This window comes from Salvelinus namaycush, chromosome 12 (assembly GCF_016432855.1).
Source record: "Salvelinus namaycush isolate Seneca chromosome 12, SaNama_1.0, whole genome shotgun sequence".
NCBI classification, from domain to species: Eukaryota; Metazoa; Chordata; class Actinopteri; order Salmoniformes; family Salmonidae; genus Salvelinus; species Salvelinus namaycush.
Window position 1 is genome coordinate 35,763,010 of NC_052318.1, and position 17,787 is coordinate 35,780,796.

At 38.0% G+C, this 17,787-nt stretch overlaps 2 protein-coding genes across 2 annotated transcripts in view; one reads left to right on the top strand and one right to left on the bottom strand.

Moving 5' to 3' along the window:
• The window catches only part of LOC120057178 (oligophrenin-1-like), a 38,374-nt gene extending 30,252 nt beyond the window's left edge, over positions 1-8,122 (bottom strand). The window contains exons 1-4 of the mRNA XM_039005655.1: positions 7,689-8,122; positions 4,193-4,288; positions 3,290-3,351; positions 2,759-2,830 (exon numbers count right to left, since the gene is read on the bottom strand). Of these exons, the coding sequence (XP_038861583.1) occupies positions 2,759-2,830; positions 3,290-3,351; positions 4,193-4,288; positions 7,689-7,842 (384 nt within the window). The 5' untranslated portion in view covers positions 7,843-8,122. The remainder of the gene's footprint in view (positions 1-2,758; positions 2,831-3,289; positions 3,352-4,192; positions 4,289-7,688) is intronic.
• Positions 8,123-8,534: 412 nt separating this feature from the next.
• On the top strand, positions 8,535-14,890 carry LOC120057179 (protein YIPF6). The gene is made up of 7 exons (XM_039005656.1): positions 8,535-8,588; positions 9,347-9,475; positions 10,832-10,910; positions 11,470-11,512; positions 11,997-12,122; positions 12,306-12,463; positions 12,988-14,890. The coding sequence occupies exons 1-7, from the start codon at positions 8,556-8,558 to the stop codon at positions 13,107-13,109; spliced, it is 690 nt and encodes a 229-aa protein (XP_038861584.1). The 5' UTR covers positions 8,535-8,555; the 3' UTR covers positions 13,110-14,890.
• The last annotated feature ends 2,897 nt before the right edge of the window (positions 14,891-17,787 follow it).

Consider the following 17,787-nt stretch of genomic DNA (forward strand, 5'->3'; position numbering starts at 1 on the left):
AAAGCAATGTCCATGTATTTAGTACAAATGCTGAGACTAATGTGTGTTAGATAGATCTGGACACACTACATAAATTCAATGTGGTTGAGACGTTGATCAATGGGATTACAAATTATATTCACCCTTTTAAAAAGACAGTTGAATTTCCTATGTGTTATCACTATGCTTTCAACTATCTAAAAGCACAACCAAATTCCCATGGAAAACAATGTCTGATTTTTGGTTTAGTTGTCACCCAAATGTCTATCACTGTGCTTTCAACCATTTAAAAGCACAGCAAAGTTAAAATGGGAATACAATATCAGACATTTTGTTTATTTAGACAACAGATTAATGTGACATTGCTGTGATTCATCTAAAAGCAGAACCAAATGACTGGGATTGCAGTTGAGATGACATTAAAAGTACATGGTGCAAGTGATCAATGCCATTTGAGATTCAGCGCAGATTATTATAGCAATGGTGAAGATCTCCACAGACCTGTGATGACTTATGAATGTGATCTTGAACATAGTATATATGATTACATAAGACCTTTATAGTTTTAGTAACCTCAACATGTGGCCACAGATGTGTTACTCATTTTAAGGTAGAATATTACATTCCTTTGTAAGATAACCTAAATTAAGGAAACTATTTACTGCATTACAAAGGTAATATTAAATTGTGTTTGGTTGACAATGCAACCAAATATCAACATTTAAAGGAGGAGATGTATCTACTGCTTGGATATTTCCATCTGAGCCACAGGCTTAATCACATTATTTTACTTTTGGTTGAGTGTGAGATGTGAATCCAATATCATTTGTTAACTTGTCGACAAGTTAATAGGCTATTTATTGGATTTCAAAAGTGATAGTGTGTTTGGTTGTCAACACAACCAAATATAAACATTTGAAGGAGATGTATTTTATGCGTGTAGTTCCATCTGTGCCACTGACTTTAAATGCACTATAAATAAAGTGTAACTTGAGTTAGTCCTATACTTTCACTTACAGTGAGCTCCAAAAGTATTGGGACAGTGACAGATTTTAGTTTTGGCTCTGTACTCCAGCACTTTGGATTTGAAATGATACAATGACTACGAGATTAAAGTGCAGACTGTCAGCTTTCATTTGAGGGTATTTTCATCCATATCGGGTGAACTGTTTAGAAATTACAGCACTTTTTGTACATTTTTCCCCCATTTTAGGCGACCAAAAGTATTGGGACAAATTAACAAGCTTAGTATTTGGTCCCATATTCCTAGCACGCAATGATTAATTACATCAAGAAATGCGGGACCAAACACTAAACTTTCGACTACTTTAATACACATAAGTGAATTTGTCCCATTACTTAATAATTCAATATCACATTAAATTTGAAATCAACCAGAGCTTGAAACCCTAGACTGTTTATTTTAAACAATTCTGGGTTGAATTCAAACAATTGTTGTTGATGACTTTGTAAAATGCTACATAGGTCTAAATATCATCATTGCTGAAGTATGGCCACATTTCATTTGCTCAGTTTTAATTTATTTTATTTAACTAGGCAAGTCAGGTAAGAACAAATTCTTATTTACAACCCGGACAATGCTGGGCCAATTGTGCGCCGCCCTATAGGACTCCCAATCACGGCCGGTGGTGATACAGCCAGGAATCGAACCAGGGTCTGCAGTGATACCTCTAACACTGAGATGCAGTGCCTTAGACCACTATACCACTCAGGAGCCCAAACCAACCTGGACTCAGGGGTAGATGTAACATAGTACATTTAAATCCGTTACACTCCAATTAGTATGATATGTTACGTTTTGTATGGTTTGTATTAATTTGTAGATGTCCATCATCAATTTTGTTTGTTATGTTACGAATTCCAATTCGTATGATATGTTATGAATTTTAATTTGTTGTGTCTAATGTTAGCTAGGTGGCTAACGTCAGCAAGGCTAGAGGCTAAGGTTAAGAGTTAGGTTAAAGGGTTAAGGTTAGGGTTAAGGGGAAGAGTTAGCTAACATGCTAAGTAGTTGCAAAGTTGCCAATTAGTTAAAATTCTAAAGTTGTCCGCGATGACATTCGAACACGCAATACCTATAAACGTATTTTCCACTTTGATTCCATATCACAATACGTTGAAAAATTACGTTGATTCAACCAGTTTGTGCCCAGTTGGAAGCTCCTTCCTCCAGGACATGTCTTTCTACATTTATGTAGTTGGACACTAGTGGTGTTACTACAGCACATCCACTGACTTTGGCTATTTATTCACTTAATCTAAAGGCTCAATTCAATCAACCTGCATTGCAGTAGGACCAAGTATAGATAGAAAGAGTACATTTGAATAGTCTTTGCAATGGTAAAAAAGTTTAAAGTTGATCAACTGGGTCAGTTTATGGTGGGACTGGGTAGGTACACTAAAAACAAATGCATTGTGTTTGACTGAATGTCTTGCTGAATAAGTAGGTTGGTGTCATGAGCTTCGCACTGAATTTTCACAACAAGCAAATCTGGAGGAGATGGAGGAAGGGGAAGGGGGCCCGTGTCACCTCAGCAGCACATGAGCGTGATTTATATGCACTGCCAAAACTCAGATCCTGTTTATCTCCCATCTAGTTAAAGTGAAAAAGTGCTACATGGGCACATGACTGTTCAATGAAAAGTAGGTATACTCAACAATCCAATCCAACAACCAATATTTGTCAAATGTAAATACTGAAGTATCCACCACACTAAATATTATAAATTAATTAATATAAAGCTAAATATGAACTCACCTTTGTCACTCCTATTTGCTCCTTGCGAAACTTCTCCAGTGGCTTGATAAGCAGATCACAAGCATTCTGAACCTGAACGAGGAAAAAACATGAAACATTGAGTGTTCTGTTGGCCATTTGGCAAAAGCATGCCATGCATTACATTACAAACATGCAAGATTAGTTATGATAAGAAATTGGATGAAAAAGGTAACCAAGCAATTAGAAGCCTAGAAATGAACCCGGGAATTATCTTGTACTCCAGCAGGTGTTGCTCTTCTTCCCCTCAAAAAGAGCATCAGCTGTAATTATAGAGTAGCTGTGTTTTTAAAAAATCCGTAAAGCATCCAGAAAGCCCAGTATAACAGGATCTGCTGCTTTTCACTGCACACTGATAATGCAGTATCATGACATCATTATTTATATTGCACAGGCCCAAAGGAGGACAAGACCAGAGACAGAGTTCATCCCAGGAAGCCAGTTCCAGTTGGGGTTTCTCTTATTTCCACCTCTGGTTGTATGAGGGTCAAAAAGGTGCTGCTGATAACCCACCAGCATCATCCTGTCATCCTCCACTTCCTGTAGGAGACCAGCAAACTCCTGGAAAGACTCCGCTGTAGACAAAGAGAAAGATAGATATTAGGTTACATATCATAACTAGGACACATGTACATAACTACATATTCTTTAACCTTGGACACTGTTTTGACAAAAAGGTAATGTGTTATCAAGACATTCTACCTGTGTGCTGGTGTCACAATACATTTACAGTATGTCTTGTAATGTCACATTACATTATGGTGTGGCCTGTGTTATGTAACTGTATAGTGAATATATTTGGCAGAGTTCTTGTTTCATTATTATATAGTGTAATTAATGGGGTAAACATGTTCCCTAGAAGATGACAGGTTAATATGCACTGAACAAGGGAGGAAGTGAAATCAATAAAGGCTTTGTGCCATCACCAACAACAAAAAAGAACTTCCTAATTCAATGAAGTCAATTACACTGAAACTTTGAGAAACATTAAGAAATCTATTGCCAACCAGTCAATGCTGGGGAGAAAAGTAATAAGGCTGACTAGACTAGAGCCATATAGAGATATGCAGAATATCTCTATATGGCACCCCAATGGTGGAACAAACTCCCTCACGACGCCAGGTCAGCGGAGTCAATCACCACCTTCCGGAGACACCTGAAACCCCACCTCTTTAAGGAATACCTAGGATAGGATAAAGTAATCCTTCTAACCCCCCCCCCCCCCCCTTAAAAGATTTAGATGCACTATTGTAAAGTGGCTGTTCCACTGGATATCATAAGGTGAATGCACCAATTTGTAAGTCGCTCTGGATAAGAGCGTCTGCTAAATGACTTAAATGTAATGTAAATGTAATATGGCTTTCAGGCTGACCAATATAGTAAGTGTATGTATGACAAAGCACTATATGAACTTACCAATGTTCATCTCATCATCTGTCAGAGAATCACCAATGAAGTCGAACTGGAACACACTGAGTGTCTGGGAGAACTTCTGCACTGCCACTGAATAACCTTCATAAAACACACATTACACTTTATCGACACAATCAACATAATAACAGTAGCACTTTACATTTAGATATAAAAGGATAAAGGGTGTAATTAGGACATTATCAATTAAATTGTGATATTTATTTTGGTGATTGCCAAACATGGAGCTTATATGTGATTGAACTGTCATCATTACAGTTCAGCCATAAATAAATAAGCACAGTATTTGGAGAGCAACTAAACAGAAAAGGTATGTTTGAGGAAGTCATGCTGCCTGGAATAATAAGAATAAGGAGGCCCACCTACTTCCTCTTAGACAACTCTTGGTTTGAGCTAACTCAGGACTATTGTCAAAGTTTGAGACAGGTACTGGTTGGTTCCCATGACTAGCCCAGACAGGCAGCATGAGAACATATCAGATAGTGAAATTCAGCAACCAAAAACTATCAGAAATACAAATAATATACTTAAGCAATAAAGTCCGAGGGGGTGTGGTATATGGCCAATATACCACTGCTAAGGACTGTTCTTATGCACGATGCAACGCAGAGTGCTAGGACACAGCCCTTAGCCGTGGTATATTGGCCATATATCACAAACCCCTGAGATGCCTTACTGCTATTATAAACTGGTTAACAACGTAATTAGAGCAGTAAAAATAAATGTTGTCATACCCATGGTATATGGTCTGATATACCACGGCTTTCAGCCAATCAGGATTCAAGGCTCGAACCCCCCAGTTTATAAATAATCTATTTTCAGCATTCTAATGAGTGAAGACAGTCATTACATTAGCATAGGTGTGTCAAATTCCTTTTACCTCAGGGGTGTGCCAATGAAGAGGCAGAACATATCAGACAGACTAGTCCAACAATAACATAGCCCATCCTTTCATTCAAAGGCAATTCTGTAATTAGGGTTTTCAATTCTTTATAGAAAGTCAACCTCCTCACTTCAGTGATTAAAAAAATAAATGATATACTATACTAGAGGACTTGTGTTTGCACCCAGATGGGTGTTGGGGGGAACTCTTATTTCAGCTCCTAATACCTCGACAACAAAAACTCTCTTCAAGTGACTCCCAGTTATCACCAAGACAGAATAAGTGACATATCCTATACTCAGCAACACTGCATCTCTCCTTACAATGACAGTTTCTGTTTTCGAGATAAAAAGCTTGACTTTTGTGAATTGGGCTACAGAACGGAATCTCGGTGGGTCTAACAATGCAAATACTGTTCCAGTAAATTTGGTCCTATACCAACAAAGGCAGCGGTACTCATGGAGAACATCCAAGAGCTGACGTTTGGGATTAGCACAGTGGTACTTTGGTGACACACTGAGGCTAGCCTTCAGTAAACCATTGGCCCAGTCTTGCAACCCATCTTCCAGTCACCCCTCAACTCTCTCTCTCTCTCTCTCTCACACACACATGACTGGAAAACATCTCATATCATCCACATCAAGAAAAAGCCATGCCCCAAGGAACACAATGACTACCAACCAGTGGCCCTGACCTTTCATTTGGGTGATTAGCAAGCTGGACAGTCAAGAAACTGTATGAATGTAGGTCCATTATAATTTCTACAGCTTCAATTTGGTTTTAAAGTATATTTAGTTTGTATGTGTCCCGCACCTGCATCACTGCGTGGTAGAACAGTGTCATTGTACAGGCAAAAGCCAGTGTGACAAGTCTGCTGAAACTGCAAGAAAGAATTATCAGCAACCCTACCAACACAACTTTTCTGGACAGCTACCACACATATGCTGAGGATGGCAAACAAAATAGCAGAGGACCCCTCCCATATGCTAAACTCAGAGTTTGTGCTCCTGCTGTCCAGGAAGCGCTACAAACGCTACAAAAACTAATTTGTGCTACACCCACTGACCCTTAAGAACAAATAAGGACATTAGGCGCTGACTCACTCATTCAGGAACGTGCAATAATGAAAAGTGATAAGCAAAATGTAACTGTGTAAAATAATCATGGAATCATTGACATTGAAATTATAGGGTTGTGCAATAACATTATGCGCAATGCTCAGGGACCTTGGACAGTAAGGGGATGTGCTATATTGAGTATATGAGGGGAGGGGGGGGGGGGGGGGGGGGCACAGCTATGTAATGTGGAAGGGATGGGTAAGAATCCTTAAGCTGCACTTTTTATGATCTGCAAAGGCAGCATTTTCTCCTTATATGTAGAGTAAAATATCACATGGCAGTGGTTTTGGTGGAGGAGAAAACAGGAAGGAAAAGAGACAGGACCATGGCACGGATAAGGCACAGCACGACAACAATGAAAAAACTTTGTTTATGCTACAGGTTCATGTTGCTTATGCAGTTGCGTCAAACAAGGAATCACTGAGGAAGGCCAATGTTCACTTACGCTTGCTTAGCATGTGGTTTGGGTTTGGTTATTGACTGTGCAAACGTCAGGTCATATTTTTTGTATGACTGAAACAAACATTTAAGCCTACCTAAAATGCTCTGTGGATTTTGACTGACTTTATGAAGCACAGTAAAAGTGTCACATGCGCAAGTCAGCATAGGATGAGTCATACATACCAGAGTTCACCAGAGTTAAGTTACACTATAGCTGTAGGTTGTCTGTATATTAGGTCATGATTTTTTACATGTTCTGTTAGTTACATAATTGATAGTCTGCCGTCACAGCCCACTGTCATCCACAAATTATTTATCAAGAAAAGTAACATGTTAGTTAGGCTGATAAACTGGTTGAAACTGTTAGCTTGTCATTCAGCTGCTAGACAAATACTGAACTTGTGTTACTGTAAAATTTTGTTAAATCAAAATTGAACAGAAATCAATACCAATACAGTCATATTAGGTCACTATTTGGCACACAATGAATTGGCAATGTTTTTCCATTGATGATGTTATGGATCTGTTCACACATGTATTTTTACAGGAATCCATCAGGAGCTCCAACAGATTATAAACTGTCTGGTTCGAGCCCCGAATGCTGATTGGCTGACACCCTGGTATATGGTCTGATATACCACAGCTATGACAAAAACATTTATTTTTACTGCTCGAATTACGTTGGTAACCAGTTTATAAAAGCATTAAGGCACCTGGAGGGTTTGTGATATATGGCCAACATACAAGGCTAAGTGCTGTATCCATGCAGGCATTCCGCGTTGCGTCGTGGTTCGTATATATGCACAGCCCTTAGCCTGGTATATTGGCCATACTACACCCCATCGTGCTTATTGCTTCATTATATCATATCAAAGCAGGCTTTGTTTTTTGGAAACAATTGCTCAACTAATTTGTATGTTAGCTGTGTCTAAACAATGCAGGTTCCTCTTCTTCGACATACTACATAGAAAAACATTTAAAACCCACAAACAGTCTATATAGAAAATAGTAAAAAGGGTGAAGAAAGAGAGAAGCTTACCCTTGATTGCATTGATTACACTGTTGCCGTCTTTGATTACATCTTTGAGAAATTTGCTTGTTCTTTCCAATTCTAATTCATAGCATTTTAGTCTTTCTCTAAAATCCGGACTGTCCTCATAGCAGTCGCTGAACTCAAGAGGAGGATGCCCCATTGCTTATTTTTGGAATGCTGTACAGTAGCCTAGATGTTTAAGTTAGAAATCTGAATTAATGCATCGAATCAGTGCAGAACATTGTTGATAACATTTCCAGATTGAGATTTGAATAGCCCACTCCTCCAGATATGAATGCTGTCGAATCCTTGGACCCGTGGCACACAGTGACTCTTCTTTGGTTCCTTGACGCATTAATTCATTAGGTAAACAATGTTAGCTGATTCTTGTTACAATGTATTTTCGTGTCTATCTGGGTCTGTGTTGCCAAGGACCTCCTCCTTTCACACCCATAGTATAATTCTTAAAGGGACAACTACACCAAATATTTTCCATATTGTAATATTTTACTTGTAGTTATTGTCTCTTACTTCATATCAATTTGACAAGTCAAGACAATATACTTTGATCCCCGAACCCCACATAGCGCAGCGCCCATGCTCTTGAAAATTGCAACGCAAACCCCTCCATATTGGCATCAAACATCCCATTATTTGTATCAGTCACTGTTTATACTAGTATTGCATTCTAACCGGAATATATTCCTTTTGAAAAGGTGCTAATCTTAGAAATTCTGGAGATCATGCAAACATAAAAGTGTGTCTACTTTGTCTAGTTTTTGTACGTTTTTTCTCTCCAGCATGTAGCCAGTTATCAAGCCACGTGACATCATGGTCAAAGCATGACGTCTCATATCCGTCTGGACAGAGAAAATGGCGGAAGTGGATGAGTTAAGTAAACCTATGGTAAGAATAAAGTACATAATGTAACTACCGGTATTATTGTACAACAGTGTATGAATTCTTTAATATCTTGTTTTTCATATTATACATGAACGTTCTATTAAGCGTTTCTGATGCCAATATTAAATACTATTAGCTAGTAAGGGAATGTCAACATGGGTGTTCAAGTTAGCTAGCTAGCTGTTAGCTATTGTAGTTAAGCTAACGTTAGGTAAACGCGTCAACACAGAGAGAGCGAGAGAGACAAGCACTCCAATGAAAGTCGGTGTTCGTTTCTGAAAAGTCACTGTCCATGCAAAAGTACTAAATGGCTTCCAAAACCTGAGGGAGAACTATAGCAACTGTAACGCTAGCTGTCTAATGTTAGCTAGTTAGCTAACTGTGTAACTAACGTTACTAACGTTAGCTAAAGTACAGTAATTATATTTGCGCTTGCTAACAATATGTAATAAGACTGCAGTGAATTATCACGACGAAAGTGCATTGGCTAAATGCCAAAAATCGGTTGTTGTCATTATTGAGAAGTATTTATGTGTAACGTTATCTGTGTTTAGGGTGTCAGGTAGCCTAGTGGTTAGAGCGTCCGAGCTGACAAGGTACAAATCTGTCGTTCTGCCCCTGAGCAAGGCAGTTAACCCACTGTTCCCCGGGCGCCGAAGACGTGGATGTCGATTAAGGCAGCCCCGCACCTTAAATTCGGAAGACACATTTCATTTCAATGCATTCAGTTGTACAACCCCTTTTCCTGTTATTATCTCCAGTTTGCAGGTCTGTCAGATGTATCCATATCAGGAGACATCCCTGTTGAGGGGGAGATCAATGTGCCTGTTGGAACCCCCAGTCATGATGATGAATACTCCACACTGGATGAACCTGTCAAAGACACCATAGTAAGATTTCCCTCTTCATGCCATACTGTGCACACTTCCATCTTACATGACCCCTTTTTAATTTGGCTTACATTATATGTTAAAGGCCCAGTGCAGTCAAAAATTAGATTTTCATATGTTTTATATATATTTCCACACTATGAGCGTTGGGATAATATTGGGACAATTATAATAATGCCCTTTTAGTGTAAAAGCTGTTTAAAAAGACTGCCTGAAATTTCTGCCTGTTTTGGTGGGATGGAGTTTGTCTCCCTGGTGATATCACCAGGTGGTAAATTACTGTTGTTAACAGACCAATAAGAAAGACAATTGTAAACCTCTGTCAATAACTGCTAGTTTTCAGTTTTCCCCTCCCCATTCAGACCCCTCCCAGACAGTCCTAGCAAAATTCTTGCTTGAGAAATTGGTCTTTGCCAAGAAGCTATTGTTGTTTCATTTTGACCATTCCAATTGAAATCCATCACTATGACCATGTTTCCATCCACAGTTTTTAATGCAAGTAAAGTCATACCATATATATTTTTTAAATCACTACAGATGTGATGGAAACAGGTAGATTCGGTACATTTAAAAAAAAAAAAAATGGCAACAGGTCATTTGTTTGTTTGACATGGTGGGATCTTTTCGTGTCTGTAAAATTAATTATTCGAGAAGTGGAGGTGGTGGAAACGCCTTTGTGCGCAAATATTGATATAATAACCATCATATCGAGGTAAACTTGATATGGTGTGTGGTCCTCCCACTATGACTCGCGGAAACCTAGGCTACAGATTAAATAAGTTATGATGAACTTCACAGGGTGGTGAAAGTGCACAGTGATCTTGATGCTCCTTTCCAATAAATATTGAGGGTCTGATTCTGGTGACATGATGATTGATACTTGACTACCGTTTGACAAATAAAAATATTCCTTATCCATAATGATCTCATCATGTAGACTAGCCTACCCACACAGCCTACCCGCACTGTATCTGTGAGCTGTTGGCAAGAGTGCACATGCCAAGACCAGAGTAGACACATTTGCTATTCAACACAACAGTTTTCGTAACAACTATCAGTAGAGTTTTGTCACTTTAGATTTTTCTTCGGTACATGATAATGTAAGAGTACATTTTGTGTGCACTATGTCATCACGCACTGACTTTTATCCGCAACAAGTCAGTTTGGTGGGAAAATGCACATATTTTCTTTATACAGATTTTTGAATATTTACATGACAATCTGTTGCCAATTGAATGGAAACCTAGCTAGTAATGTACTTAATTGTCACCCAGAAATGATTTGATATAGGGATAGAAACGGCTGCATTAGACCTTTAAAACCTCTTCTAAAATCCCTCTCATGTCTCAATTACAGTTACGAGATCTGAAAGCAGTGGGGAAAAAGTTTGTTCATGTGATGTATCCTAAGAAGAGTTCAACGCTACTGAGAGACTGTGAGTACTATATACTTTGAAAGATTAATTAATCTTTTATACTATTCCAACACAATAAATTGGTATTACATCATGTGACCTAGCTGTACTTTACTTAGTGATATCTATCCAACACGTACAAGAATAACAGTATGTATATAACAAACATGATTTAAACTGACATTTGTAATAGTACCTAGGAAAATGTGACAAACTAAATGTGCCAGGTGTTTGGTCATCACTACTTAACATAGCCACAAAGTCATAATTATGGCTTTCAATAATTTCCTTTTTTTTCCCCAATCCTTTTTTTTATTTTTTTAATCTGATTTTAAACCTAACCTTAACTCCATTGCTAACCTTATGCCTACATTTAAATTAAGACCAAAAAGCAAATTTTTGTTTTCATAAATGTTTACGATATAGACAATTTTGACTTTGTAGCAGTGGTAACTAGTGAAAACCCAGGTGTTCTAGTAATATTATTTTAAGTTCCTCCTGTACTACCTAGACAAATGTGACAATGGTAATTGTGTTTGATGTTCTAGGAAGATTGTGATAACTTCCTCCTCTTTTCCAGGGGACTTGTGGGGCCCATTATTGCTCTGTGTGACACTGGCTCTGTGAGTATTCGTGTGTCAATGTAGTAGCAGAATATGACTGATACTTTTTTAAAGGGGCAATCTGCAGTTGCTACATCCATTTTTGGACTTATAAATGAATCATATGTACCCATTGATTCTTGAAGAATATAACTTAGAAATGCCTCATGAGCTTGGTTCCACTGTCATACCCCATCAGAACCCAAAATGTAAAATTGTTTTACTCCAATGTTTGTAAACAAAGTAAATGTAAGCAAACACTATATAGCCTCAAAATATGGTTAAAACGATCATTTTAATGTAATAGATGGTCTTTGTATCCATAGCCCTGTATATGAATTTGAGAATGGTTGCTTTTCTCCAGCCCCATCCCTTTAGCTTTTTACTAAAATGGGGGCAGGTAAAATTATTTGTTATTGTTTCAAGTGATGATTGCCATTTAAGAATGAAAGACAACTGGAAAAGGATGTGCTATGGATTTATAATGTTTCTTTCTTGTTTTCAGGATGCTGCAGGGGGGTTCAGTTGACAGTAAGGAAGATGGAGGGCCCCAGTTTGCAGAGGTGTTTGTGATCATCTGGTTTGGATCTGTCATCATCACACTGAACTCAAAGCTGCTGGGAGGCACCATGTACGTATCCATCATTTACATCTGCCCAACTTTCTAGCCAGCTTCCAATCATTATAGTCAAATTAAAAATGCTTTTGAACATGCAAGTACTGTAATATGATTAGTTCCTTGAGGTGAATTTTATTTATTAATTGAAAACTTAGAAATATGTGCATTTCAAATTCCTGTTTTTCTTTCCTCTAGATCTTTTTTCCAGAGCCTGTGTGTGCTAGGCTACTGCATCATGCCTCTGACTGTGGCAATGGTTGTCTGTAGGCTGGTGCTGCTGGGTGGGTCTGGGATGGTCAGCTTCATCGTCCGACTAATTGTGGTCACAGCATCATTCAGTTGGTCCACGTTTGGTAAGGAAAGTCCTTTTCATAAGGAGACAACTATATTACACGTCTTATTTGGTTGACTACGTTTATTGGTGCCACACCTCTACACACCTCTACAAACACATTGACTGTTTGCAGTCATACTGACTTACAGTAGGTGGAGCTGTTGCATAAAGATTAAACCTGTTCAAGTGTTCCTCATAACATTAGTACTACATTTTAATAGATTATACAGTCTAATCTTTATTATAACCTGGGTTGTTCGATCCCTGAATGCTGATTGGCTGAAAGCCGTGGTATATCAGACTGTATACCACTGGTTTGACAAAACATGTATTTTTACTGCTCTACATTGTTAACCAGTTTATAATAGCAATAAGGCTCCTCGAGGCTTTGTGATATATTGCCAATATACCATGGCTAAGGGCTGTGTCCAAGCAACCCTTAGCCATTGTATATTGGCCATAAAACACACCTCCTTATTGCTTAATCATAAAACAAGTCACTGATAACATGTAACTGAATGTATGTATATTATTTTCCCCCAGCCTCTACAGCTTTCTTAGCAGATAGCCAGCCTTCTAATCGCAAAGCTTTGGTGGTGTATCCCGTCTTCCTCTTTTACTTCGTTATTGGATGGATGATTCTCACGTTCTCACCGTCTGCGTAGCAGTGGACTTGTCTCTAAACTGAACTTAACACAATCCTTTTGGAATAGAAGGATACAAATCAACACCATGTAATTTGTGGAAGACGAGGACCATGATGTGTTGGGGGTACTCTTGGTGTAAAACGTTGTGCATTTTCCTTTGGTGCCACAAGGAAAATAGTGAGATTTGACCAAAGTGCACAGTGCTTTGCCTCTTTCTTTTTTTGTTTCCATTATTGCTAAGCTCAGCTAAGAAATACAGTGGAGTACAATGCATACAAAAGAGTCAAAGTGAGGCTTTTCTGATATCCTTACAGGGACTATCTGCTTGATTAAACAGGCTCTCTGTGTCTCCCATGAAGAGATGACTTCTTACTAGTACACTAGCAGGAGTAAAGGGGACCATGAGATCTATATTCTATGTGACATGGTCCATTTACCTATATCACTGACTAATATGTGATGCCAGTGTGTATGTATACTGTACACTGCCTTATGCCTCATTTTCAACATTTCTTAGGTTTCTGTTTTATTTAGATTATTTACAAGTAGTATTCTCATTTAGAAATTAAGATTTGATTATCCAAGGATAGTAAGTGGCAGTGTTGCTCAATTTTCATATGAGCAACATTTAAAATTATGTACAGTAGGTGGCTGTAGTTAACATTTTCTGGGGAAAGTTATGTTATTATATATTTATAAATGCCCTGTTCTCTCTCAGTAATTTAATATAATTCTATTAAAACAGAAATGTGAATATAAACTGTAATTCTCCAAAATCTGAATAATTTGTATTTGGTTCTATAATTGTTTTTATTTTTTATTTGGTTCTGTAATATGGTGCAAAATCATTTTTTCTGTTCAGATGCCAGTCAAGATCTTTGTGTAGCATGAATCACAAAGTACACCTTAAGTACAGTCATCAAATGTATTGTACATGGGGGTAATCGCTCTGCCATTTACCACTTACAATTGGCCATTGGTCCTTGTGGTTAGCTGTTACCTAAAATACCTATCCAGGTGTACTAAGATCGGGCATGTGTCAGGAAAGCCTGGGCAGAGGAACAGTCCCATTTAAAGGCGAGTTTAGACTCAACTACTCAATATTACTTGTAGATCAGTCAGTCACCATTTACCCATGATGCATCACGGTTTTATGCTCTCGAACACGGCCACTGATCACATCTGGTGTGCATCGTGATTTTTAAACATCTATGAGCAGGCAAAGGTTAGTAAGCAAAAGTAAGTTTATGTTGAAAAAGGGTGAATTTCCCCCTTAAAACTGACAAGTGGCATCACGCAGAGGGATTCCTGGCTTGAAGATATTGGGCTTTAGTGGTAAGTTTTAGGGGTAAGCCGGAAGTAGTTTACAAGTAAAGCCGGAAGAGGCACATATGCATCTGCTGTCGGATGACTTCTGCTGTTTCTAGGAAATGCGTCAGTGGCAGACATGGGATTCGCCTTTGTTATTGCCGACGAGGTGGATGGTATTGAAATTCCACTTCTACACAAAGCTGAACATGATCAGCATGGTCCAAGGAATGAATATCCTGATAAAGAAATTAGACACCAGCCCAAGCTCTAACATTCACAATACTTGTTTTGTATCTGTGATGGTTTTCTCAAAATATAACCAGGAATTGAGTGCATAGGCTACTAGAATGAGAACATATGTGTTATTGCATTATATGGGATATGCTCTTTTCTTTGTCATTACTTTATGCCCTTGTACCTTCCTCATTATTTGTGATTGCGCAACATGGAATTGTAACAGATGTGATTAAATATGGTCCACAAAGATTCTTACTGTATGGTAATTATTGCATGTCAGCATCACTTCAGGCTGCAGTGTATTTATTTAATTCTCAACCTTTAGTAAGCATGTAAAGAACACAGTTGTATTTAATCACATGAAGGACAAAACACACTGTACAGAAAAGGATTAGACTATACATGTACATCACTTCACATAAGTTACTGGGTAAACAATATGAAAAGCAGTCAAATGCACTTGGTATTGACCCCACGACTGGTGTCGGGTAGTTTCTCATTAAGGGACGGTGTCCTGGACACAGATTAAGCCTCTACAATTGTGTAGAAATCCCCTACAATAACCCATACATATCCTACAATATCTATTCCATTTTATTCACACATACTAGACAATCAACAAATTTGAATGTTTGGTGACATTATTACAGACAAGAAAAATTGTAGGCTATAACATAGCACATTACATTACAGTAACATTGAGATAGCTATATTGTTGCAAGTAGGATATTTCATTTATTCATGTGGATCACATGAAGGCCTACGTGATTCGATTGTAAGGATATAGAGCCTGTAGTGCCCTTTGCTTCCAAAAATCCCAGAAGGTTGTCTCCCACAATGCTTTGGTTCCGACTTCAATTTGCTGTTGGCGAGGAGCAAATTTCCAGTCGACTGCAGTAGAAAGTTCATGACCTTTGATCACATGGTTTTGTAAAGGTCATACCAAAGACATACAGTCGACATGTAGTGTTTCTGATTTTGAACTGTTCAAATATAGGGATTTGGAAGAATAAAAGTCCTTGCCTTGGTATGTGTTTTTCATGTCACTAATAGTATAACTCCAATGTGTGCAATAAGAACTGAGGACTACAACAGCAGCAGTTTAACTAAAAAGCATTTTTGCATATAATACAGGTAGTTAAATAACCTCTGTGAAACTTCTTACAGCAAACAGCATTTTCCACCGCCATCAACAAAACACCAAATGATGGAAATTCTCGTGTAAGAATGGTGTCGCATCCCTCCAATTAAGTTCCAGACACTTGTAGAATCTATGACAAGGTGCAGTGAAGAAACTTTATGTTGGTGTTTCCTTTATTTGGTAGTTACCTGTAGCTTGTCTGCAAAAACAATCTTAACCTCTTGCAAATGTTTCTGCCTGCATCATGAAGTTTGTACTTATATAAGACTGTAACTACACCTAAAATAAGTGAAGGGAAGAAAATGCATGTTCCCTTTTCTGTCAAATTAGTAGTTTTCCGGAAGCTACTTAGGCTACACGGTGCTGAGTTACACTGACTAATCACAGTATTGTACATTTTCATCCACTTGTATTTTGGTAATAAAGTGTGAGAAATCCCTCAAGGAGTATTTTCTAAAGTTATCTCAATGACATATTGCATTCAGTGTAGTCTACAGAACATGTTTCAGTTAGATGGGTTTTTCTCTCCACAGTTACTGAAGTTCCCACAAATACCCGAGCCACCCTCTATTATCTGACACTCATCTAAAGTCCTTGATTGGACTGAAGACCATCACCAACAGAACAAAGACAGCATAGATCCCACTAAAGCATTTTAATTGAAGTTATTTCCCATCACCATCTCACCAGCATTATATAAGTCCACTAAAGCTTTAGAGGGATCTTTGTAAAATGAACTATATTGGCCCAGGAAGCGATAGTTTGATATTCTTGTAGAGGACAAAAAAGCAGGTAAGATTGCCACTTCCCCTGAGTCGAGAAGTCAGGCTTAGCTGCCTGCCTAGCAGACACTTTTTCTTTTGTATCTGTCTATCAAATCACCCGCTATATATCTGTTATAACAACCTCAACAGTGTTCTAGAAATGTCACTCAAGCAGCACTGTCCTTTTGTTGAATGGACAGGTACATTTAGCCGTAGAGAGAGGTGTGTTCAATTACCAATGGGCTTCTCTTATAGCAGACAACACACATACACATTGTATCATTTGTGTAATGAAAACAAAGACATGTAATGAATGCACGTAGTATAGAACATTTCCAAAAGGCACTGTGATGAATTCCAAGAGCACTTGAGAAATTCTAAGTATGACTGGCATGTAATCCCTACCAGGTCAAGTGTTTTCTGATGAATGACCATGAATATATTGACGATGAATATATCCCCACAATATAGAACAAATCCATTATTGTCATTGTTGACAGTTCATTATTTATTCTGCATTATGCTTGTCAGTCTGTAAGGTGATAGCTTCTCTTTGCATTCATGATAATACCACAAACAATAAACTTGTGTTATGTATTCTGCATGTAGTCAAGAGTGAAAACCATCTGATTGAAGGACATTACCAGCCAATTCAAATTCAATCAAATGTATTTTATAAAGCCTGTACATCAACAGTTCAAGGGATCCATGCGGACTCTATTAAATTGGAACCACGTTTATGTTATTGTTGTGGATGGAAACACCATATTATGCAGTCTTTGAGCTTTGTTGACTTAATATATTGGAAATCTAAAAATACAAAATATTCAGATCTTGTTACTTATAAGCCTGAGACACATGTTGATCGGCATGCTTGTCTCCTCATGACAGGTCTTCATGACAATATTAATTAAAATATGTTGTGCGCTATCCTGGAAAGTAGAAAACACAGTACTGTTTATGACATGAGCAATAGAAATACACTGCTCAAAAAAATAAAGGGAACACTAAAATAACACATCCTAGATCTGAATGAATGAAATATTCTTATTAAATACTTTTTTCTTTACATAGTTGAATGTGCTGACAACAAAATCACACAAAAATTATCAATGGAAATCAAATTTATCAACCCATGGAGGTCTGGATTTGGAGTCACACTCAAAATTAAAGTGGAAAACCACACTACAGGCTGATCCAACTTTGATGTAATGTCCTTAAAACAAGTCAAAATGAGGCTCAG